The 26,750-nt window shown below is 37.2% G+C and overlaps 1 protein-coding gene across 1 annotated transcript; it reads right to left on the bottom strand.

Annotated features, from left to right (window-relative positions):
- Positions 1-1,112: 1,112 nt before the first annotated feature.
- Positions 1,113-25,345, bottom strand: LOC145985463 (glucose dehydrogenase [FAD, quinone]-like). The gene is made up of 2 exons (XM_083119538.1): positions 25,270-25,345; positions 1,113-2,947 (listed from the first exon to the last, which is right to left on the bottom strand). The coding sequence occupies exons 1-2, from the start codon at positions 25,343-25,345 to the stop codon at positions 1,113-1,115; spliced, it is 1,911 nt and encodes a 636-aa protein (XP_082975664.1).
- Positions 25,346-26,750: the final 1,405 nt, after the last annotated feature.

The raw sequence follows: 26,750 nt of genomic DNA, 5'->3' as shown, positions 1-26,750 counted from the left end.
CAAAGGCAATCGACTACGGTGGGCACGAATGTACCGGGGATGGACATTTCGGCAGTGGAACAGAGTTTTGTGGACGGACGAATCCATTTTCAATGTTGTGTACGGGAAAATATGGAAAACAGTCATTTGTCGGAAGGAGGAACAGAATGAAGCAAAATGTTATGCACGTCGGGTACAGAAACCTGCGTCAGTGATGGTATGGGGATGCATGGCGGCATCTGAGGTTGGCCCACTACACGTCTGTGAGGGCATTGTGAATGCACACGCCTATACACGCATACTGGAGCGGCATCTTCCCACAGTGCGAAGGCACCTGTTCCACAGGCGGCGTCTCATCTTTCAACACGACAATGCCAGGCCTCATACAGCGCGGCTGACAAGAGAATGGTTGACTCGAGATCACGTGCGAACTCTGCCATGGCCACCATCGAGTCCCGACCTCTCGCCCATTGAGAATGTGTGGCGTGTTCTTAAGCGACGTGTGCAACAGAGGGGACCCACGACAGTGGCTGCTCTTATCGCCTGCCTGCAGGAGGAATGGCACCGAATCGATGTGGAATACCTTGAACGACTCGTCCGCAGCATGCCCCGACGCATTGCCACAGTTATTCGCCGACGGGGCGGCGTCACACCATGGTAAACAGGATCCCCTCTAACAGTGGTCGAACTTCAATGTCACGTGTAGATGGACGAAAATGTTTTATTTTGTGTGGACACCATACATTGCTGCGTTGCAGCGGAAATTTATGTTTTCCTTTGTTCCATGTAGCCTGCTGAATAAATTATGTTCAGCATATGCATGTGTTCTCCTTCTTTCACAACGCACTCCTATATTTGTGACTGGTCGAACTTCATTGTCACTAAGGTTGTATATATAAATAATCTAAACGTATCATTTTTGTTTTGTCTTGCATCTCTTACGTTACGTTAAAGAGCAAATAAAATACTTATTTGGTTTAAATACGTAATTTACATTTCAGTCTTCTTAAAAGAAAGTATGGGTAAATTGAATCGAAAATAAAAATTCTGTCCTGAATAGAATTTATTTCCATTACCACATTGACAGACTAACTTACATTAAGATTGTTGCAGATTATCAACGTTTCCCTAATTTATGCCCACGAGCTTTTGATCATAGCAGCTCCCTTCTCGCCTATCATCATAGTGACAGTCAAAGTGTCTCCTCTTACACCTTTCGGTATAATTGATTCATCAATGACTCTCAGATTAGTGACACCGTGTACTTTTAAGTCGTGATTGACCACTGCCGTCATATCTGTCCTGGGTCCCATTTTGCATGTTCCTAATGATTGAGACGCTGTCCCCGTGTAATGCTTTATCACGCATACCCAGTAGCCGTCCGTTCCGTAACGATACGCTCGGCATCCTGGTAGAGAGGTGGTGTTAAAATCTGCTCCAATCGACTTCAGGGAAGGAGTCCCGACGAGTTTTTCTAAGTACCTTATTGACTTTAGCAAGAGTTCTACGTCATCTGGATGAGATAGATACTTAGGATCTATTAATGGTGGTTTGAACGGATCTAAACTTTGTAACTTAACCTCACCAACGCTTTTCGAAACTAGATTTAGGGGTTGCATGAAAAAGCCTTCATAATATGAATGCGAATTGGTACCAATATCCACACCCATTTTGTAAATGCTTTCCTCGTCACGTAATGAAGCAAAAACCACTAAAATGTCGGGAGCATTAGCTGGAGCCGATTCGGTGACTTTAGAATAAATTATAACTTGGCTTACTCCTTTTCCCGCAAGGGGACCTTCATGTTCTTCCTTGTATCTCTTGTAATTTTCGTCCGTCTGTACCTTAACCTTTCTGACGTCAGTGATAACTTGTAGACCTCTCAGAAGCAGAGGTTGGTCCTGGTAATTATGCCCCACCATCAAGTCCTTGATCACACGTACACCCATCTCTTTCAGATGCTTTTTCGGTCCAATGCCTGACAGCATGAGCAACTGAGGAGAGTTGAAGACGCCTGCTGCCAAAATGACTTCCTTCCTCGCGTATATTCTAAGAGATCTGTTGTACCTCATTATCTCAACACCGAAAGCTAATCTGGTGGCACGTGTAACCAGAATTTTAGTAGTATGTGCACACTTGGCTATGTGTAAGTTTGATCTACACCTAATCTTGTGCAAGAATGACCTGGCTGTGCTATAACGAGATCCGTCGAACTGTCTGCCTTGCTCGTTCATAACACCTATCTGATACTTGGCATTAACATCTATTTCTGGTAGACCCATCTGATTCGCCCCCTTTATTATTGGTTCGACAAGTGGGTGTTTGTATGGGAATCGCATTACAGGCTGCTCTCCTCCAACACCATGATATATCGATCTCGCGTATTCAGGATTTCTGTTGTCTTCGGACATCTTGAAATACGGCATAACTTCGGCATAGCTCCACCCTTCGTTACCCCTCCTCGCCCATTCGTCGAAATCTTCCCTATTTCCTCTGAGGTAATCCATCATATCGAGTATTGTTGAACCTCCCAGAGATTTCCCTTTTGGCAATCGGGATATTCTATCCCTGCTTGCATAACACCCATACTTTTGAGGCACCGTTTTAAAATGCCAATCTAAAGGAGTCCCCCAAAGTACGTGTCCTCTTCCGGGGATGTAGGTGTCACTGTCGGCATCTCCACCTGATTCGACAACCAGAATAGTCCATCGCTTCATTTCAGAGAGTCTTGAGGCCAGTATAGCTCCTGATGTTCCCCCGCCTACAATAATGAAGTCGTAGTCGCTGAGGAGGTCAGCTTGATTGTTGTTGAACCCGTGGTTATTCCCGGTGGTGCATTCCTCCCTGTAGACTGCGTTGACAGCGGCCATGAAGGACAGAAACGTTGCTGCGCATTTGTTGTAGTTGGGGCAGTATGTGGGAGGGACCTCCTTCAGTGGCGCTTGTTCGTTTACGTTGTTGGTGCACTCTGAAAAATAAATACGTACGTTAGGATTAAAATGTCTTTAGTTTTTATTATTAGAAACTTTTGTTGCATAATCATTACCATTTCACTAGGGAAAATTTAGCAAGTAAACGCATGAAAATAGGCGATTGGGCAGAAAATGCGCTGGTGCCACATATGGGAAAAGCGAGGCGAGCGACCTCACTCCGGGGCTATTTTGTGTCATCCCTGACCTTTCGAGCAAACACTGTCAGTTTGTATCCCCTCCGGACACACGGGGTTGTGCTCCGACGTGGCAACAGTGCGAACTTCTGCCTCCCGCCAAATTTCATGGTCTTGCGTTTAGACTTGTTTTTTATCATATGATGTATATGAAGGAAGTAACATTAATCATGTGAACATAAATTTGCTAACACCACCATATCTTTTATCAGAGTATCTAAATTCTCGTAAAGTATTCAATTACTTTTGTAATAAAATAAGCTCTATTATTATTAAATCCCGGTTCATGATAATCAACAATGAAAAGTTATCAAATCAATATCTATTTAGATATAGTGGTACATCCATATTCGATGATGAGCAGTTGTGTCGGCACATCCAAAAGAGAAGTTCTGATTAGAACACCGAAAGTGTTCCTAAGTAGCATATTTTGTCTACACATTAAGGTAGTTATTTTTAGGCGAAGTAACATAAAGCATTTTCATGGAAAATTTTTGCTGTGCTAAAACGAGTGCACCCGTGTATCCATTTCTTCACATAATGTAATCAAATGTTATGAAATTTTACAAATTTGTGTGTGTATATGTTTGTTTTTGGATGTACGTATGTTGGATAATTATTTGTATCTGCAAACCATAACGATCAAGTACACCATTAGATTGTAACTTAAAATTATTCGCTCATTAAGACTACTTTACAAAAATGTGCAACAGTAGGTGAAGTTTTGTTTCTCTACAGAGGTAATTCATATGTATGGAGTGTCTCCGAATGAATATGCACAAAATTCAAATAAATCTTAGACACTTTTTAATAGGATAATAGAAAATAAAAGTGAGTAAATTTAGTGTCCCTTGTGATAAAAATAGAACTTGGAATATACAAAATGAATTGTGTTTTTCAGAGTAAAATACTACCGACCAAGCAAATAAACATAAAATCCTAATGTTTGTCTCGACATAAAATGCTTGAAATTATAACATGAATTATTAATACGTTTAATACATGTCTTTTAATTGGAATTCATGATTTGAGTAACACAACGGAAACAGTCAGCAAACACAAAACACAAAACATACGTCCTACGAAAGATGTTTTCATTATTTAACGTGGCATAAGGAGGATTGTTCTGACATATTTGGATTTTTATCAAGAAATTGAGTAGAACGCTCAATCTGACTCGTGCGTAAATTATCTTATATTTTGTGTGTGCTTTCTTTCACAGTCTCTATTCTACTTTGTTTGTGGAATTTCCAAAACTTTTTCGTAAAACTAACACTTCTCAAGTAAGAATTGGCCTTTAGACGCATAGAACTTCATGGGAGGATAACTTTGCTTTCCCCAAGCCACTTATCCCCTTACAATGTACTGTGAACCTGTGTGTAGTTATATTGGTTTTGAATATGTTTTAAAATGAAAGTCAAGTCACATTGATAAATACTATCAGAAAACATGACATTTGAAAATGAAAGGGTACTAAGCTGCGGTGGTCTAGTCGGTAGAGCGTCCAAGTACCATGCGGAAGACCCGAGTTCGATTCCTGGCGTGGGTGATCTAATGTTCGAATTTTTCCGACCTCGTTCCCGCATAGAGCAGCTCTGGGGCTCACCCAGCCTCAAATCAATGGGTTCCTCGTGGTAAAGGTGATGCTAATCACACCACCTCCAAAATGACCGTGATCGAGAATGTGTGGGCTCTACCCTCACATCCCCTAAACGTGTCTTCATGCCACGGTTCTATAGCTATGTATGCTAACTTTACCTTTATTGATTAATTACATTTTGACAGTAAACGTTATTATATAAAGTTGTGGGTGGCAAGGTATATCTACATGTTCACTTTATACTCAGACATATGAAGCTGGATGTCAGAAGCATATAGTTGTAAAGAATTGCAATTACTTATGAAATCATATTCCGTACATTAAGATAACACATCCAAAGTGTTAATAAAAACCTATGTTTTAATAAACTCAATGTAACTTTTTGTTACTTGTCATTGAACCGCATCAGCTCTTTATCTACACTTAAGATCGTGAAGTGTATTATGTTTGTATAATTATACTAAAAGTAAATCTCAAAGTTTATACCGAATCCTTATCTTACCCATGACAAGTGTTTCAGACGCACTGTGTACTGGGGTATAGCTCTTCTGCACAACAAGCAGGCAAGCTTTCTTTTTTAGAAATTGATAGACGTGGCGCAAGAATCTGACATTTAGAGATTAACACCTACTGTTGGTTATCGATAGAAAGTTACTTGCTTAGGACGAAATGTTTAGATTTGAATATCGCGGTAATCTTCCCTGATTTGTTTCCGATTAGAATTTTCAGCTTGAAGTCGGAAGGTTGTTGACCAACCTGTCTAGGTTAAATTGCGTAACGTGCAAAACTATTCTGAGAATCAGCCAAAGTGGTTATAACGGGTTATGAGACGAAAATAAATGTTACAGTAAAATGAAAAGAATCACCTCCAATTGCTAATCTACTTTTTTGGGGGAGTTATTGTATTATCTGCACATATGTTAGACATGTGTTAGAGAAACTCTTAAGCCATATTTACACCTCCCCGAACGATAGGGAATACTGGCGAATGTAGAGATCGTTCCTACATGTTCAATACCACTCATCTACATCTTCGTGTGCGCAAATCGCAATTTGCATCAGTGACAGAAAAGCGACATGAAATGAGGAAATATACATGCACAAATGTACACTAATGTTCACGTAAGTGCCACATATTATGTGGTTGAATAGTTGAAGTATGTGCCACTTTATGTAAACAGGAGTGTAGAAATTGAACTCAATTATCTGTTAAACGTGTTTTTGCAGTATCGCCGTATTATGGAAGCGTTTGAGAAAAAAAAAACAAGTAGGAGTTTGGCAATGTTTGAAATTTGTGAAGGATAAATACTGTTAAGAAGATTTTTAATAATGTAATTTCAGGAAGCAACATGTTACTGTAGTTCTTGTGAAAATAATTTCTTGCTACTCAGGGACTAAATATTAGCGATTCCCAGTGCCATTCAGTCGTTTCCACTATTTCATTTTAAGTGTAACGGAAAAACACTCAGCGATCCTTAGAGTGCAATGCATCTAAAAGAAATGGCACACAGTTTTTTTCACTACAAATTATAAGACACTTTTGCTTTTCACGATAATTCATTTCTATTTTGCTATCGCTTTCACGGTCCATACCAAATTTACGAAAGAACAGAAAATGCCGAACGCTGGCTTTCATATAAATATGGACGTCAAAATTGCTCAGGGCTATCAGAGGATATTTCCGTTACGTAGTGGATTAATTTCAGCGATCTTGGAAGGCGCATTTCTCAAAACAGACATTGTCGAGACACTTGGCACATTTTATTTTTGCATAATTATCTGTAAAACGAATGGATTTGACGTGCCCTTCATATCATAGTGGAAATGCCCATAGTCTATGACAAAAAGAGAGTATAAATACCAGCCGACTTGTGGAGATTGTCGATATTTACTAATTGTTATTTATAGTATGAACATGTATTGCGTACTTCTTTGTACTGTTAGAGTGGTCCGTGTTGAGAGCTAGGTCATGTGGTTCTATGGTGTCAAAAAACTCGAACTCGTAGCTATATCTCTTGTTGTTGCTGTCTTTATTTTGAAATTTTATTTAATTATTTTTCTGGTTTCTTTGTTGCAATGGTGTGTCGTGTTCAGGGTTACTGAGTACTTAATCCCTTGTGGACGCTCTAGGGTAGTGTTGTGGGTGGGCATCTGAGTTGGGCACAACACAATCCCACCCTGTGACTGCTTCATTATCCATCTGATATTTTATTGTAACACTATGTACTTGCCACTCGTATTTTAAAAGAGGAATCCTTTTGGCGGAAATGACTTTAATTGTAATTTTGTATGTTATTTCCTGGTTGTTTCTTGGTTTCTTGTTTCATGTTTTGACTTCTTAGAGATATATAAAGTTTAACTTAAGCGAAATAAAATAATACATTTTGCATCTGGAATTTCAAGGCGACTTTTAAGCTTGTTTTGATTGAATACATTTCTCATTAACATTCGACAGAAATGTTGCTGCGCACTTGTAGTTGGGGCTGGACCTCCTTCAGTGTCGCCTGTTCGATTACGTTGTTTGTGCACTGAAATGTAAAAGAAAACTCAACAACCAGTATTCCTCTGCAGTATCTACAATTCTTGATTATTGAATTGATATGTAACATTTTGCTCACGAGTTAAGTTTTTGTCTGCATAACCATATATTTTGATTTGGAATGAATGTTCACTTAATACTCCTCATTTGGATTTTTTAAGTTGTATGGTGAATGTCTATTGGTCGTTATTCCTCATATTATTACAGTTCTATGATATGATAATGTCAAGTGTTATTTCTGAACCAACTAACAGATTATTTTAAGGTCACAGTAGTACATGAACATCCTAACTTCAACTTGATAACTCACGTAATTTGTAAGACCACAATTAATTAATATGGCAGGATAACATTTAAGACGGAAATGATATCAGTAACTTCAGAACAGAGGCGAGGTGGCAATCAAGCATTGTAAGCATTGCTTGAGAGTAAAAAATAATATTATATCCGCGGGGAATCATACATGTGAAATAACGTATTCAAATATTAATCAACTTGTCTATTAGCTTGGTGTGTTGCTAGTATTCAATAATGATAAACGATGTCATGACAAAACATATTTAAGCATGCGCTTGCCTCTCCGGTTAGATACAATATCAGATGTTGAGTTGCTCTTTGCTAGTCAGCACCACGCTGCAGTATGCGACTGTAACCTGCCGTCTAAACAACTGGAAGAATGATTGCGCTCTGAGGTGTTGGTGCTGTTTGCAATATGTCGGCGCTATCTTCATCCCTGGGACGTCATTATCTACTGAAAATATCCGTAATTGTGGGTTTGAGGACTTGTTGATGGTAATTTCCTACAGCACAAGAAATTTCAAGGACGAACTGAACATTATTTCAAAGGGACGACCAACTATGACAAATACCGTGCGCGAATTAAAAATGTTTGGTTTATTTCGCATTTTTTGACCACCACGTTCCTCCACCGACCAAGTGGTCTGTAGTGAAGGCTAAGAGAGAAACGAGACAGGACAGACTCCTCCAAAGGGAGCAACTGTTGACCTAGAGACATTCCATGAAAAGAAGTTAGAGGATTGCTTTACAACGAACTCCATATCAAGAGGACTTCCGGGAAGGGTTGGAAACGGTTCGTGCTATCAGTGTTCAATCCAGCGGGCATCTAACAAGAAGCTTGCCTCAGCTCCACTTCTTTCTGCAGATCATCCAGGAGGACAAGCGAGCTTATCTGGACACTAAGAAAGAGACCGGCTCGACAAGTCGCAGAAACATGACTTTCTTGTGTGCACTGTACGATAATACTGTCTTACTCAGTGTTTATGTTGTGACATTTTTAATAATGTAAAATAATTAGATTTATACCGTGTACTAACTACTGACATGTACGTTAGTATTACATTATGGCACTTTTCTTATGGGCAAATTTTAGGCCCACTGAGCTACCAGTAAATATCAAAATTTGTTGGTAAAACTTTACATACTCTTTTATTTTTGACTAAAAAGGAGTAATTTAAAGGGGTGAGACCAAAAGAAAAGTAAGAAGTTATATTTAAGAACCACTTTCATGCCAATAATATGAAAATCAATCAATATTTTCCGAATATTTATACGAATGGAATAAATATCGTAACCCTGATATAAATCACTACTCGCCTCGCCGATAGCTCAGTGGTAGCGTCCTTAACTTGTAATCAAGGGGTCCCGGGTTCGATACCAGGTGAAGACACATAGTGGTACGGATCCTACTTTAAACTGTAGATCAAGTCTCGATTAGCCTTACTGTGCATAAAGTGGACTTAAAACACCACCAAATCAAGAACAACAACAAATAAGCCGGCCCTCTCTGGCGGAGTGGTTAGCACATTGCGCTACGACGCCAGGGGTCTCGGGTTAGAATCCCGGCATGGGCATGGATGTTTGTGAGTGTCTATTTATAAATTTCATCATGTCATCACTCATCCCCGTCTTCGCAAATTAGCCAAAAGTGGCACAAAAAGCGAAGTAAAATAAAGCAAATCAATCAATCAATCAATAAAACAACAAATAAATCAGTACTGAACATATTTTTCCACAAAGGGAACATATTCTGTTACGATGAACTGACAGCGGTGACGTGATCACTTCTTGGCATTTGTAACAGATTGTCTGCATTCTTCTGTTTACAGATCCTGTTTTGTAGCAATCTTATCACCGATAGTCTTTGAATCTCTGTTGACCCTGAACATTTCTAATCAGTTTCAACTTGGTTGTAAGTATGCTTTAGCCAAGCTTGAAGTATTTGTTTCGCTACCCACCCACTCTTCATATTTCTACAAGTTTATCACAAAATAAAATTTTTATTGAGTTAAATTACTGGCATCCAATATGTGGATAAACTGGACTTCCTTCCAACGTTTACCACATACTAACAATTGAATAATTCTGTACATAATTTTTACGAACTCACAGAAAATATGAACAAATATACAAAAATCACCATTCAATATTTGGTCACATATTTGTAGTGTTAAAGTGAATGTTAGCTACACGATTCCAGGTTAAATTAAGCAGATGTTGACCATTCCCCTCTCGGATTTTGACCACTTTAGGTGAACTGGTTTGAATCGTACTTTTATTGCTAGATATTTTGTTTTTAATGACAACACTCCATGTGACCTGCTAGTGCAGAATAATTATTTCTGTGGATAAAATGCAACAAATAGAAACAGATTGCAAATTTCTATGGATTAAAAGAAAATAGGTTTTCAACGTAGCACGATGCATTCAAATGTGTATATCTCGGGAACGAGTTAAGGTATGAAAGTGAAACCGGGATTATTTTGAAGGTAAGAAGTCAATAATACATAATATCTGGTGAACAGTATTTTAAACACTTTTGTCCAACGGTTCATGTATTTATTGTTCACAAGCAAAATCGATTTAGCTCACGTTCCTGTATTTTGAGCTTATGGGTTTCTTCTACATCCTATTAAAATTTGGCGATATTTTCCACATAAGCGATTGGATGAATTTTGAAATTTACATGTAGCCTTCCCTACTCAAATTGAGTGTAGGCGGACTGTGCCTCGTTCTTTCATGCAGTCTGTCATTCCAATATGCGACTTTGTGTTGGATAACAGTTTACAAATAACTACCGAGTGAATACAACACCCGCTCACCCGCTGAAACCCTTATTCTACGACTTCTTTCCAGGGAACATTAAAAAGCAAACAACTTGCATTTTGTGTCCCACTTTCACTTGTGTACTTCTTGGTTACCCGGACAGAGAGGAGGATCTAGAATTTAATTTCTGGGAAGAACACATAATGTGCTGTAAGCATATGATAACATGTAACATTGGAATCGTATAATGTGGACATTTTTTGACATGAGATGTTGAAATTCCTTTTATACATAATATTCACATCAAGACAATTACAAAAATTCCTTTTAGGCAGAATTTGTGGTCCACCTTCAAAGTGGAATCCCAGCCACTTTGCACTATACCTCCGCCAGTAAACAAACCCAAGGTCCTTTGATTATAAGGTGATAGCATTAGTAGTTTTTTGTGTGAAATACGCAGAAGTAGTTCTAGGTCATATGAATTATGAATGATAACATAAAGTTAATAAGCTTGTGAGATTTCATTTCCTCAAGCAAAACTGTCACAAACATGGGAAATATTTAATGTGCGATGCTCTCGCCTTGTGTTCATCAATTAACGTTATTGAATTGTAATCAATAAGTCCTGGGTTCGATTTTCGGCGTTGACTTTGACGAAATGGCTTGTAAATAATTCGCTATATGTATTTGCGCTGAAATTTGCTTCATTCTTTTTACTACCTGAAAAACATTTTCTAGAACATTTATTGTTATTTTTCATGTAATGCTGTCAGTTAAAACTTAGTTATCCTTTCTGGAGAGACACGTTCCCCCGTACATCTCCAGCTAAATCCGCCAATGCCCGGACACTTTCGACGATGCTTCTTGCTGGTTTTCTATGTTTCTTTTGCCATAGGCCTGATAATGTCTGGCAGCCATGAGAAAATTCAGGGTGAGCATAAATTATTACCCTGATCTTAAACATTTATTACACAAAAGTACGATAGGAAATGCCACCACAGTCCCTTCACTCACACAGGCCTACTCGTTCTGTACATTTCACTAACACTGTCAGTCTCCTTAAATTTTGCACATCATGTTTTGATGCTTTTAACATCTGGACGGTTTCGTCCATACTCCATCACTGGTGATTTACTTCCGTGCTACCATAGAACACTCTGATTTCTCTTTCATTGACGCCATGTTGAAGCAGATGATCAGAGCGTTATTTGCAACGAAAAAAAATATCTTTGTCTTTCTATCTGTTATAGGTTTAAGATACGATTTTCTTAGTGCTTGAAGGACTTTGTGCTCAGCCAGCACATCTCTCAGGGGCATTGGGTGGTGTGAAACATGTTTCTTTTTCATTCACCATGCTTATCATAAAGCTTGAGTTGAGAATGAGGGAGTTAACGGTGGTTCACTTGTTGATTGAGAGTGGGCAATGCATCGTATGCCATGAGGCATGATTCGGGTTTGGCGGATAGCTATATGTTCTTAATGCTTCTGTGAGACTGTTTCGCTTTGTACGCACTTGAATCGCTATCTTGAAACACGTTTTCGGATTTTACTCAAATGTAATATCCGCGGAGTATCCACTGCCACTATCCCAGAAATGGCCTGTAATGTATGCTAATAAAAGCATTACTTCAATGATGCTCTTGTGAATTTTCTGCACTTCCCAAGAAAAAGATACTGTTCACAGGGTACAAATTGTCTTATGTTTCTGATCTTTGACACTATAAAGGAAGAGATCAATTTGCGAAAGAGCTGTATTTACGCTTTTTATCAAAGCTGAAGTAATTTGTGATTCACAAATAGAAAATAGAAAAAGTCATCAATACATTCAGTAAGTACTAAAACTGATTCAGTGGTGTTACAACGTATAAGTGTCCATGGATGTATCGTAAAATAAATGTGAAATTGTTTGTGATCATTATTTACGCGAAGTATAACAATATTTTGTTTCTTAAAAAAATAAATTCAACAAAAAAACTTTTTGCCGATATGGATCCTGGGGGCACCGAATTCCTTTTCCTGATAGAGCTTATAAATATCTAGCTGAGCCATTCCATGTGAAAGTGGACAAACAAGGTTAATTTTAATTTTGCTCAAAGTATCACTTATTATGTATAAAATTAAAGAGAAAACTATGCAGAATTTGCAATTATTACTTCAAACATCAGTTTCATAGCTTTTAAATAACATATGCTTTCAAACCTATTACCTTTTATAGTAGAAGTGGGATTTCATGTGTGGTGTCTCCACTTAATTTAGTTTCATTACCATAAGAAAGCTAAATTAATACTAATTTTCTCATTGATTATTTCTATTATTAAGCTCTGAAATATCATACTTTATTTCTGAAACAAACGTTAGCTTGAAGAATCTATTTATCCTAGTTTTCATAGCCTTTGCATTGTTCCATAATTCTACAAAGTAAATAATTTATTTATTTGTCCCTAACAGAGCATACATAGTTCCAATTACAAGAGACTTCTACCAATGGGCCTGGTCAAAGCAAACTATTGTAGGTGGCAGCACCCCTGTTGTGTTCCCACGCTTTTGATCGGCATTTGTTCTCCCATTTAAATACATGGGAAATTGGGTGCCGAATGTACTATATTAAATTGCAAGTTTAACATCATCTTAACCTCAGAAATGATGTCTGAACATGATAGTTGTATAATCAGTGCTGTAAAAGTAAGACTTTTAAAAAGACGATCGTCAACAACAGAAAAGATACCGGAACTCAAAAAAGCCTTAAAATTTGCCCAGCACTTTTTTACGTCACTTACAATTTTCACAATTTAAGTGATCTATTGTTGAGAATCCGGTAAAGAATAATGCATAATAATTGCGCGCGACTGAAACTTTTATTTTTATAGTTGTTTTTAATAACTGACTTTTTTTTTCAAGTGATATACATACATACATTTATCGTCAAGAATAGTTATTATAAAAAAATATTGTTTCTTCTGTTTCATGTCTCACAACCTCTAGGGCTATCTTATTTACAGGAATTATAATTCTAAAATTGTTGTTGCCAAGAAAAAGAAGGACGAAAATACGAGGGAAGAATATCTGCTTAATATAATGAAAACATACGTTAATATTAAATTATCGGATAAGGCATAATGGGTCATAGTGTATAATAATATATACGAGCATGCGTTTACGCACTTAATACATTTTTTCTTTATAATTTTGCGAGTTTCTTCGATTCCTATCCGCCGTTGAATTACACATGCTCGCAACCAGAAAAAAACAAGCATACTGTAAAAATTTGAATGTTCCTATTTTCGACCCATGGCAGCTAGAGACGACCCAAATTATGTCAAGTTTAGTGTTCTTTGTGCGTAAACGTACTATATTTAGCTCATTTTCGCAACCATTCCGTTGCGCTTTAATATATTAATTCTTAGGTTCAGGAGAATGTAATTTTCGGAAACTTATGACTGGCTACATAATCTTTAAGCTTTGCTAAACCCATTTTTATTATCGATTTACACAAGAAATTCTTACCTTCATTGAAAATAACGTTTGAATAGCCATCTCCAATGTAAAGCTTAGGGCAACCAAATGACGAACGAAATTATTTAAGGACACAACAGGGGTGACGCCGCCACCGGAAAAGTTCGGCAATGAACAGCTCCATTTAATTGTTACATTATTTTATGTACAAAAATAAGAGAAGAAGAAAAGTAGAAAGAAAAGGGATAAAAAGAGAATACAATATAGAAAAATACAAGATTTACAAGATTTAGAATACTGATGGCAAACACTGAGCATTAGATTTACAAATAACTATAAGTGATATATTCAAAATATATCGACACACGTGAAGAAAACATACAAATACTTAATTTTATATGTTCATTCAAACACATTGCTATATTAATATACATACATAAAGGTACACATATGCAGACATACATACATACATTCATGTAATATGCATGTTGTCACATTCGTCACGAAATTTGTCACACCCGTCACAGGCAAACAATATTTATAAAAAAAAGTATGTAGTAATATTTCTAGAAACCAAAGGCATCTAATTGTAGAGAAAAGTTTCCTTTGTGAAAATAAAATACAATTGTTTCAGCAGACCCATACATTTCACAGAGTTTTCTGAAAAACCGAGATAGGTCCTAAAGCCATGTCTCAGAAATGTTATACCCGTCACAATTACAAAAAATGTATTTTCGGTAACTAAAGGTTGAGATGGGGGAGGAATATTCTGAAATTAACTAACTTTCATCAAGGAAAATTATGAATTGATAGTTACATATTTGAAGGTGGTAAGAAAATAATTAAAGAATGAATGTAAATTTGTCACAATGGAATTGTCCAGCTGCAGCTCTAAAGGGAATGCCGAGTCGTATGAGAACCAGTGGAACGTAACTCCAAAAATATGGTTATCAGTTTTGTTTAAATGAACTCCTCTGAAGAGCTCTCTTTGGAGTCAGACATATCTCCACTTCTAATCCTTAGCATTAAAATTATGGTCACATATTTCCATATAATTGACTCTTTTTAAGGGTCAGACATATTCGTAAGAATACATTGTTTCATCTTTCCGGTAAATTTTATAAATTGGAGTTACATCTCCCTGGTTCTCACACGATGAACGTATCCTTTAGATAACGGAACTTTTCCAGACGTGTATATAAGTATTAGTTTGTAATGTGTAAATAGAAAACGTTTAATTAGCATGTTTATTTGTGAAAAAAGTTTCTAACTCATCTAGAGTTAAATTGCGTAACGCCCCTTCAAGCTTTCTCTGTCAGAGAATATTGAATCATCATCTTAATAACATATTTTTTGTTGAAACTGCGAATATCTTACCCATTTCCAGAGTTTCGTGAGCACGTCCTGTGTTTTCTATACCCAATGAACGATGAACTGGTTTAGTTTTCACGTTCCATATCGACGAAAGTGGCACAGGATTCAGGCATTCAAAGATTACCACATGTAGATTTATGCCGGTAGAAAGTTGTTTGACAATATTTACTTTCTTACTATCTTACTTTTTTAATAACGATTTTCTCATTTTGACAGAATGGATTGTTATTTCACGAATAATCTTAATATTCTAGAAACAATAAAACAACACACACACACACACACACCCACGTACGCACAAGTGTCCACACGCACAACATCGACAAACTTTCACAGCGCATAGACGATCAACATTCCCATGTAACGTTTCGATCCCTCCAAAAAAGGCATTTTGTATCCTAGATGTATACAGCCATGCTTCACAGATTCAAGATGGCCCCTAATTAACTATTAATTAATTCAAATTTAGTTTTTGTTTTAAGTCTCTATGCACAGATAGGCTAATCTAGGCTAAAGTTGAAATAAATATGTTTAAAGTGGGACCAGGCTACTATGCCCCTTCACCTGGTATCGACCCCTTGATTACGAGGCGATGACGTTACAACTACGCAATCGGGGAAGAAATATACAGCCACGAACTGTAGGTTTGAATCCTGCCTGTCAGTGTGCTTGACCAACCATCTGTTTCATCAATAAATGTAACTGAACCATAAAAAGGCTCTCTTTTCCAAATAACTTGTTCACGTATTGTATATCCCACAAAAATATAAGTTTACTTCTTTATACGCAATTCATTATCAAAATTCAAAGACATCACCATTTCAGTATACAAACAACAAGTGAACACTTTAATCGTGCCTTTTCCTTACTTCTTCTTCTTGAGGCGCTACAACTTCATGCATTGAAAGTTTTGGCCTTCTCAACAACATCTCTCCATTTTTCTCCTATCCTGGATGCTCTTCGTCCAATTCTTTACTTTCATGTCTTTCAGATCTTGAATTATTTCATCTTCCCACCGTTTCTTTGGCCTGCCTATGGCTCGTATCCCAAGTGGTTTCCATTTATATATTTCTCTTACTAATCTTTCATCAGACATTCTATTTACGTGCCCAAACCATCTTAGTCTTTGTGATTTTATGAAATTTATGATATTTTCATTCCTGATTAACTTGTTGAGTTCTTCGTTGGTTTGTATTCTCCAATTTCCATCAGGTTCTTTCAGAGGGCCATAAATTCTTCTTAAGATTTTCCATTCAAATATTGAGATTTTCTGTTTACAGGAGTCTTTGAGGGTCCAAGTTTCGCATGCATATGTGGTTATGGGTCTTATTATGCTATAATAAAGTCTCAGTTTCGCAGATTTAGATATTAGTTTGCTCTTAAATAGGGTTAAGTTGGCAAAATATGCTTTATTACCTGGAATAATTCTCTCTCTAATTTCTTCTTCAATTGTATTGTCGCCATTTACAACTGATCCAAGATATTTGAAAGATCTCACTTCTTCTATTCTCTCGTCGTTTATAATTAGGTCTTGTAATCTGCTTTTACCTTTTACACATCTGAGATATTTAGTTTTCTGCATATTAGTTACGAGCCCCATGTTCAAAGCTTCACTTTTTAGTTCTTCAAATGTTTCTATTAATGTCCTTTTTGTCCTTGATGTTATAAAGATGTCATCGGCATATGCAATACATTGTTTTAATCTTGTTGATATGTTTCCTCTCAATTTCATCTGTTTCAATACAGAGTCTATCACTATACTAAACAGAGTTGCAGATAAGGGATCACCTTGCTTGACTCCACCTTCTATTTCGAATTCTTCACTCAGTTCCCTGTTAATTTTCACTCTTCCTTTATTGTTGGTTAAGGTTAACATAATTAGTCTGATTAGTTTAGATGGTACTTCATATGATTTTAAAACATCTATTACTTTGTTCCTGTGCACTGAGTCAAATGCATGGGTAAAATCTATAAACAAGTTGTAGAGTCCAATATTAAATTCATAGCTTTTTTCAAAAATCTGTCTTACTATGAATATATTATCTATAGTTGATCTGTTGCCTCGGAATCCCATTTGATATTCGTCAAGTTTGTATTCAGTGCATTCCAATAGCCTTTTATTTAGTATTATAGAAATTATTTTATATGCAATGTTTAGGAGTGTAATTGGCCTGTAATTATCACAATTTAATCTATCTCCCTTTTTGAAAATTGGCCACACTATACCTTCATTCCATTGAGTTGGTAACTTTTCATCATTCCATACACTTAATATCAGCTTGTGCAACTTCTGTTTCAATGTTCTCCCTCCATTTTTAATTAATTCTGGAGGGATGTTGTCTGATCCTGCAGCTTTATTTGTTTTTAGATTTTGTATTATGTGGGTTATTTCGTTCCACGATGGAGGATGTAGTTCTTGTTGATTATTGTCATTCTGTTCTATTGGTGCCTGCATACTGTGACGTCTTGCTCAATTTCGATGTTGTTTGGAACAATCCGTCACAACCCATTTTTTAAATTATTTATTTGGAAGTACGTGCTTTTTTTTCCTGGCTATCTCCCTGTAATAGAAATAAATAACACACCCTCCACAAAAGAAAATACTTACAATATATATATATATATATATATATATATATATATATATATATATATATTAAGTTTCTCAATCACGGGTGGCTGCGGTGCTGTAGGGAGAAAACCAAAAGGATCTGACAATCAAAATGGGCACAAGTCAAAACTACTAATCCCAGTGTTTTTTTTTGTATTAAATAGTGCGTCGCTCCAAGATCTCGCATATACCGCCAGCTGGTCCGGAGTTTTATAGCGGGCTCGTCTAGTCCCACTCCCGACGAACTGACGTGTATATGAGCAACAAAAAAATACAACTCCCCTTTTTTGTGGGCCTTGCCAAAAAAAAAAAATATAATAAATCTACTACGCAAGAAATTATACTGGAAGGGGTGAACTTATCTTAAAGAGCGCCCAGCGCTTTGCGTAATTACATGAATAGTAAGACTAGATATTTTCTCAAAATACTTTTTATTTGCTTAACAAGTGCAGAGTATTTAATTTCTTACAACAGTATTAACAACGTGTTCTTATTTAAATAAGTCGTTTCTTACCAGAAAAAAACAGTTACCAATTACCCCCCCCCCTTCTTGACAGATTTTCACAAAAACATTTTTTACAATGACGATCCACGTCATCGATTCATTTTTACTTTGGATTCCCACTATCTCTTACATCACTTATGCTACCAAAACTAAGTCCATGATCATTCCTTCTTTTGACTACATATATACTTTGGAGGAATTAGACCCCGGCGGTAGGAAATTATTATCTAAAAAAAAAATGTCTGTTAAGGTAACGCGATAAAATAAACCATTCTTGTAATAATACTTAACTCCATATCCGCAAGGTTTCCACGTTCTAGTCAAGGCTCACAGGTGTACCGGAAGATAAGAGCTGAGTCACGCCACTTTGACTCAGCCAGCTATCACGCCGTGGAAGACCGTTGCTGGAGTTGCTGTTATCGAAATCGGCCCGGGGAGAACACTGGTTTGCCCAACAAGGAAAAAACTTCTACCCAGTGTTGCCAACAGCACGAGAGAAAAACGGGCTAAATCGCACCCAAAATGGAGCTAAAATTCACATCCAAGGGGCTAGATTTACAAATCTTGGGTGTTTTGGTACAAAATTTCTGAAACTCAAGAACCACAACTAATCAACTGTCAAGATGAGGGGCATACGCTCAACTAAATTAAATTTTCTTACCTTAAATAATTTATTTCCCCCGTAAATTGTGGTGCAATAGATTACACAAAAGCATTACACATTTTCGGTATATTCCTCCTTCATATATATGTACACGCATACACACACACACACACACACGGTCGCACACACGAACTAGTCTCTGGTCGAGCCTCACTGTTACGAACAATTCGTCGATTCCGCACCGCATTTCTGTAAACTTTCAAGGACCAGATGCAATACAACTCAACAAAGATTCGCATTTTCTGGAATCGACGCTATCCGTAATTCGTCTCGGGCTACACAGCATACCAAAACCAGAAACAAGGGGATAAAGTGACAATGTGAACTTGGTACCTGCTCCACAAGAGGGTTCGCAGGACGAGCTTGCAGGTGCAGAGGATGGTCGCTTAAGTGAATTATTCTTTGCAGTTTACTTTACTCAAAATACCAAAAAAACATTTCATTACTGAAAGGGCTAGATTTGTAGCAAGATTTCTCTCTGTAGGGCTAAACAGCCCCTTGGGGCTTTTGCTGAATTTTTGGGCTGGGTACGTACTCAAAAGGGCCAGTTCTGGCCCCAAAAGGGCCAACTTGGCAACACTGCTTCTACCCCGAGAAGCTCGCTAGGTGGCAGTCTCGTCGCCCCCCATGCGAGTTTCTTGGGAAAACAAATGAAGTTTCTCCGCGAACTGACAATCCCACGCATCGGTCTAATTCCTCTATACAGGGTGGGCCGAAGAATGTGGCGAAACGGGATAAACAAGTCCCGATTCGCCACAATACTTGTTGTTACATTATTATTAAGAATCTTTTTAAAGTATTCCTTCCATCTATTTAGGACTAGTACTTTTTCTGAGATGATGTTACCTTCTGTATCTTTACACATCACTGGCGATACTGTTTGCTGTTGTTTAAAGGATTGTATCTCTTTGAAAAATTTTCTTGTCTCATTTTTCTTATAATTAATTTCAATTTGCCTTATTTTATCATTCAACCATTTCTTCTTCTTCTCTGTACACATTTTATTAGCTTCTTTCCTTTTTATATTATATATTTCTTGGCTGGCCCTGGTCTTTATTTGCATTGCTCTCCTTCTTGCTTTGTTCTTTTCTTGAATAATCCTTCTGCAATCTTCATCCCACCATTCATTTTTGTAATACTGCTCGATATTCCTTCATTTTTTTCGGGTTTTGTAGGTTTGATTTATTCCATTTGCTTTTTGGCGAAGATTTTATCTTATACATTGCAGGGATAGTCTGTTTTAGGATTACTCGCACCAATATGTGGTCAGAGTCAATATTTGGGCCTCTTAAAGATCTTACATCATTTATCAAATCCTTTTTGCTGCTGTTAATCAGGACATGGTCTATCTGATTAATAGTACTTTGGTCAGGTGATATCCACGTTCCTTTATGTATTCGTTTATGCTGGAATTGGGTGCTCATAACCATCAGGTTATTTGCAGCTGCAAATTCACATAATATTTCACCATTCTTACTTGTTACATCATGTAATGTGTGCCTACCTGATATTTTACTATATATTTGTTCTTTTCCCAACTTTGCATTAAAATCTCCTAATATAATCATTATATCACTTTTTGGAACACTGTCTATCATATTTTGAATATTTTCATAAAAGTTTTCTTTTATTTCATCGTCTTTATCTTCAGTTGGTGCATATGTGTTGATTAGGGTTATATTGTTATACTTGCCCTTAATTCTCAGTTTACATAATCTTTCGTTGTAAGGCACAAATCCTATTATGTGATTTTGTATTCTTTTTTGTACAATGAAACCTGTACCAGCCAGTCCTCTTTTATCTCTTGCACCACTATGGAATACTGTATAGTCCTTTTTGTTTATTACACCACATCCACTCCATCTGGTTTCTTGCAGAGCTACTATTTCAATTTGTGTTTTCTTTATTTGTTCAGACAATTCTTGCATCTTTCCTGGTTTCAAAAGTGTCATTACATTCCAAGTTCCTATATTTAACGTATTCCTAGTCCTTTTCACATGCTTTTTTCGGCATCCATGAATCTGTCCGGCTATTCCTTGTTGAGAATTTTTAGCGGGTGGTATTTTTATTTATCAGGTTCAGGTTCAATATAAGAGACTAAATTGAGTAACCTCTTAGGACAAGAGCAGAAGAAATACAAAAGCAAATATATGTATTAGAAATTATCAGGTCTAATTCTAGTATGATATACGTAACTCCTGCAATGTAATACAATGTTAAATGCACGACAGTAATGCAAAAGGGGGAAAATATCACAAAGCAAACCAAGACAAGGATAAAAGGTCACAAATAATAAAACTTCAACAAAAATGCAAAATTGCCATTATTACTCATGTCCTGTCCTGCCCCAAAGGACTTCACCTTTGATGTCTTAATTCAGACCTTTTTAACTATAAAGTATTTAATTGAGATTAATTACAGAAAGTAAATTGAGACTTTATCAGTAACTTTCATTTGGTGTCCTAGTTGTCGTTGAAACTTTTAAGCAATCAATTGTCATAGCAATAACGAAATTGTATCTGTGCGTTATGGTATTTGCATCTGTCTGAACTCGGAATTATTATACCAACCAACTTACATAAAACGTCACAACTTGGAGGAATTCGAGCACATAGGAGTAAATCCTGTAAGAGATGTGACCATTCCATTTCCAATATCTCTAAGCTTTGTACATCTGTCATCATATGAAAAGCGTTGGTCTCATGAGAACAATCATGGTGAGGAATGGATCTATTGTCAACTATGTCCCTTCCAGTAAAATAATAAATTTCCTGGTTTTCAGAATGAAAATCACTTTTGCAGTCCCTGTTTGTCAGGAGCAAGAGGCTAATTGAGAACTGCATTGATATCTGGCTTATCAGCTGTATAAATTATTTTTTTTTAGTTTTCCCTTTCTCTCCATATCTTTTGGTACAGGTTTCAGGGTGAAGTGAACGGTACATGTGTAAGAATTTAATAAAATCAACAATATAATTTGAAATACAAAAATCGATGCAACGTAACTAAATTTGCATGCACACGATACAAGTGAGCCATTTGAAGTATCTGTTTTTGTTTTTTTTACATATGACTGTCATGGTTGTCAGTATTTGGTAGTGTAATTGTGTAATAGCTAAGATCGTATTTGCGATCTAGCATGTGCATCAAATATCTGCCCGTCTGCTTTGCAAATATATTTAGGTATGCTTCACAGTCAGACGTCTTTGTCATACACAGTGAGCAGACTGGCGTAACAACTTTGTAACCATCATAAACCACTAAGATAATAGAGAGCCTACACGTTTTCAACATATATCACGCAGGGACGTTACAAAGGAAGAGAAAAAATGATATACGCACCAGACCCTACGTCGTCAAAGTTGAATACATAATTAATGTTATTTGCGAACTATTTAAGGACACCCTTTTTCGACCGAATAAAAACTAAAACCACATAATCTCAATTTCCACAGTTGTAGCTGAAGCAAATGGAGATGTATCTTCAATTTCTAGTTCCCTTGATCCTTATTTCTTTTGCTGCCTGCAAGGGGGCATTGGATGAAGAAACAAGTAAGTTTCCGTAAATCGCACAGTTTCTGTGCATGAAACTTGTTACACCAGTGGTATTCAAACTGTGTTTTGGAGGGAAGGCGCGAGAATTTCCGAAAAAATATTTCTTTTTTTATGAACATTTAAAACGTGTTTGTTAAAAATATTAACTCCTTTTTCTGAATCAATGTGCAATCTCATTTCCTGTGTTACTGAACTGAGACAAGAACTGCGCTAGCACCTTGTAGAAAAAAACCATGACAATGCTGAAAACTTGATAGTGCCTTTGTAACAGAAATTGGCATCCCTTTCTGATAGTTTACATAAACGGAATGTTCTGAATGTACCTCTCCAAGGTACAAGGGAATGCTGCGCTTAATATACAAGATGCCAGTTTTGAAAATAAAGTTGCTGCTTTGTGAAAAATATTAAAGATGAAAGCATTGGTAATTGCTTTCGTACATTGCGCATATATTGTTAGAAGATACAGGAGTGCAATTAAATGAAATACAAAACATTGCTGTATGCCTGTTATTAACACGTATATTGTCCAGCATTTCTTATTGTCTGTATTTATCCTTTTAATCTCATGAATATCGTATCGCTGAATGAATTGACACCAGCTTATTAACATTAAAAAATCGTACAGCTAAAAAACTATATTATCACACACATTTTACCTTCATTACTTGTAGGGTGTACCAACAGTCAATAAACACACGAAGATAATTTGTGTTGCTCTTTCATGGTCACATGTATTTATCAATTATTATTGACGGCCTCCCCGATGGCGTAGTGGTAACGTCGTCGCCTTGTAATGAAGGGTTACTGGTTTCGATATCCGGTGCAGGCACATTGCACAGTGGCTCGGATCGGATGCCACATTAAATTGTGTGTTCAGTACCGATTAGCCTCTCTGTGCATAAAGTGGACTTAAAACAACAATTTAATTCAATAGATATTATTCGGGGAGGCGCGTTCAGATTTTGAGAGCTGAGGAGAACCGCGGCAGGTTTGAAAACCCCTGCTTTACACGACAGAATCTGCTATACCTACATAACACCGGCCTGCGTGGGTTTGGATGACTCGCAGATGAGTCTTGTTTCTGAATAATCTCAGCATGCTCATTCCAAAAATGAAATCTATTTTTATCCATCACGTCTAGTTTTTCGCAGAAAATAGCAATATATTAACTGCTTAAATTTCACAATAAAATTTGTAGTTCCATCATTTCCTCAATACATGGCTCTGTTTAGATGATGGTAAAATATTGGTTTTCTAGAATACAAATCCTCCAATTTTGAACTACAAATGCACATAGAATAGTAAGCATTTAATCCACCTTCTGTCTTCACAAGAAACATTGACATGAAAATCGTAAACTTTGATTACGTAAGTTCCATTTTCTAAACCTCTCATAAAAATTTCCTTCGCAAAATGTCCAAAACTCAATGTTATAATGTAGTGGGTTAATTTAACTTAATGGCGTGGAGAAAAATCCTGACGTGATGGGAAGAAACATATGTCGTATCCGTCATCAGCATTCAAAATACCTAGGTACTTCCAGAATCACCCATTGATTTAAAATCATCCGAATTTATTTTCAAAAATGCATTGTGGTGATAATCCATGTTCCAACCTTTACACCCACAGAAATGTTTACGTCCAGACAGTTTATGTGATGGCTAGTGTTTCAGACCCACAAGAGTTACATAAAAAATTAGGAAGTCATCTTGGTTTTGGTGCATTTTTCATAACGGGCATTTGTCGAATTCGTCTGATCCCGTTGGATTACACTAGTCAACAACCATTTTGCAACATCAAAGGTAACATGTGTTCTTAACTAATTCGGATGTGCTGATTTCAGATCTGCAACTGAAATTTTTGTAACACGTAACATTTCAGAGATACACGTGACGTCATATCCGGCATAACGTGGATACGTTATTTACATTTGGATTCCAATTTATATGATTTTGGGCAACGATAAAAATAAATTTTGCAACAATGTATAAATAAACACACTTATAAAAAGATGTGTTTCTTTTTCTGGCTATGTTGACGTTCAAAAAGGCTGCTCCTCCCTCCCCCAAGAATGAGTTACTGATAAGATAAAGTAAGGGAGAATGCTCTACAGACTGAAGGGAGTGTGATTTAATGAGTTCAGTATTACGTGCTTTGAGATAGAGAAGTTGTGTTGAAGTTACTTGGGTGATACTCCAATGAAGAAAAACCGACGCGGTTGTGTAAATTTACCAAACTATTTTCTGCTGTGTGCGCGGGCAGTGCACTTTAAAAAGTCAACGCCGAATGTTGACAGAAACGTTGAAACAAGCGTATTATAGCTACTTCGGGTGCACTGTTGGTGATCAAGACAGTGTGGGCTCCCCATGTGTGCTGTGTGACTTGTTATTCAACTCTTGTGAGGTGATTTCGTGGAGACAAAACCCGTGCTATGGCATTTGCGGTGCCAATGGTTTGGCGTGAACCGAGTAGCCATGCTGAGGACTGTTACTTCTGCCTAACAAGCATAGCGGGACATTATAAACGAACAAAATCCAGTATTGTGTACCCCAAGATTCCTTCCGCTATGAGACCCATACCACATGGACCTGAACTCCCAATCCCTAGCCCACCCTCACATTTAGAGGAATCTTTTGCAGAAGAAGAAGAGCCACCCATCCCGTCCACTTCCAATGATCCAAGCTATTTTCCACAACCAGAGATGGAATCACTCCTTGTCGACCAGTCCAGACTGAATGACTTGGTTAGAGATATGTATCTAACTAAGCACCAGGCTGAGGTGCTTGGATCTCGACTTCAACAGTGGAATCTGCTGGCTTCCGGCACTAGAAATACCCATTTCAGAAAGATACATGAACAGTTTTCAGGCTACTTTAAATTAAAAATTCCCTCTGTGTATGTACAAATATAGACGGTTTAATGGATAAGCTTGGGTTGGAGCACATTCCTGAGGAATGGAGACTGTTTATAGACTCGTCCAAAAGTAGCCTGAAAGCAGTGTTGTTACACAATTGCACCAAAAATCATCCATACCAGTCGCACATTCTGTTGAGATGAAGGAAACACATGACAGTATGTCTGTCTTGTTAAATATGATTCAATATAATAAGTACTGCTGGCGATTTAAAGGTCATTGCCATATTAATGGGACTCCAAGGTGGGTTTACAAAGTATTGTTGTTTCCTTTGCTTGTGGGACAGTAGGGCTACAGAATCGCACTACACTGTTAAAAACTGGCCTCCGAGAGAAACCTATATACCAGGGCAACAAAATGTGAAGTATGCTACATTAGTTAATTCTAACAACATATTGCTTCCTCCTTTGCATATCAAATTAGGCCTCATGAAGAATTTTGTAAAGGCCATGGACAAAGATGGAGATGGTTTTGCATACCTCAGGAGCTTCTTCCCAAAACTAAGTGATGCTAAAGTGAAAGAGGGAATATTCGTTGGCCCACAAATTCGGAAACTGTTGAGAGATCACAACTTTGATAGGAAGTTAAGTGTCAAAGAACTAGCTGCCTGGAAGGCTTTTAGTGCAGTGGTGAATGGATTTCTGGGCAATACTAAAGCACCAAACTATACTCAATTAGTTCTGGAATTCCTTGATTCTTATGCAAAGCTTGGATGTCGAATGTCGCTCAAAATCCACTTTCTCCACTCCCACCTGGATTTTTTCCCCAAAGAACTTAGGAGCCGTCAGTGATGAACAGGGGAAACGATTCCATCAAGATATTCGCACAATGGAGCAGAGATATCAAGGTAGATGTGATCCTCACATGATGGGCGATTACTGCTGGTTCCTTGTTAGATATAGTGATAAACATTACAAGAGGAGGAAATAAGGGTAATTGCATCCATTGTGATAGCTGTATATTGTGTATATTACATATATGCACACACACATATGTGTGCGTGTGTGTACCTTAATCTTTTTTACATCTTATTGATGATATTTACTCATAGAAGTGTAATAACTGCATTCGTAACCTAGTTAAAAATACAAGTCACGTAATATATTTTCGTCGCCTTCACCATAATCCTCTTTACCAGTGTAACACAAAAACGTTACGTGTTACGACATTTTTACTATCATTTTCGTGTTCAGGAGGTTCGATTTAGTTAAACTGACCCTTTTTTTCCATTGTTGCAGAAAAAAAGCTTAAATTTGTTGACTAGTGTTATTAGCACAGCGCGCTACGAGGTCAGGGATGCTGTGTTCGGATCCCGGCCTGAGCATGGGTG

Source organism: Lepisma saccharinum, chromosome 1 (genome assembly GCF_977018435.1).
Source record: "Lepisma saccharinum chromosome 1, izLepSacc3.1, whole genome shotgun sequence".
NCBI lineage: Eukaryota > Metazoa > Arthropoda > Insecta > Zygentoma > Lepismatidae > Lepisma > Lepisma saccharinum.
This window is presented reverse-complemented; position numbering and strand designations above follow the sequence as displayed.

Excerpts from the sequence above, each read along its gene's own strand:
- LOC145985463 (XM_083119538.1), bottom strand. The coding sequence starts at position 25,345 with ATGGGTATTTCTAGTGCCGGAAGCCAGCAGATTCCACTGTTGAAGTCG. Across the intron at positions 2,948-25,269 it reads GCACCTCAGCCTGGTGCTTA|AGTGCACCAACAACGTAAAC; the intron begins GTTAGATACATA and ends TTTATTTTTCAG.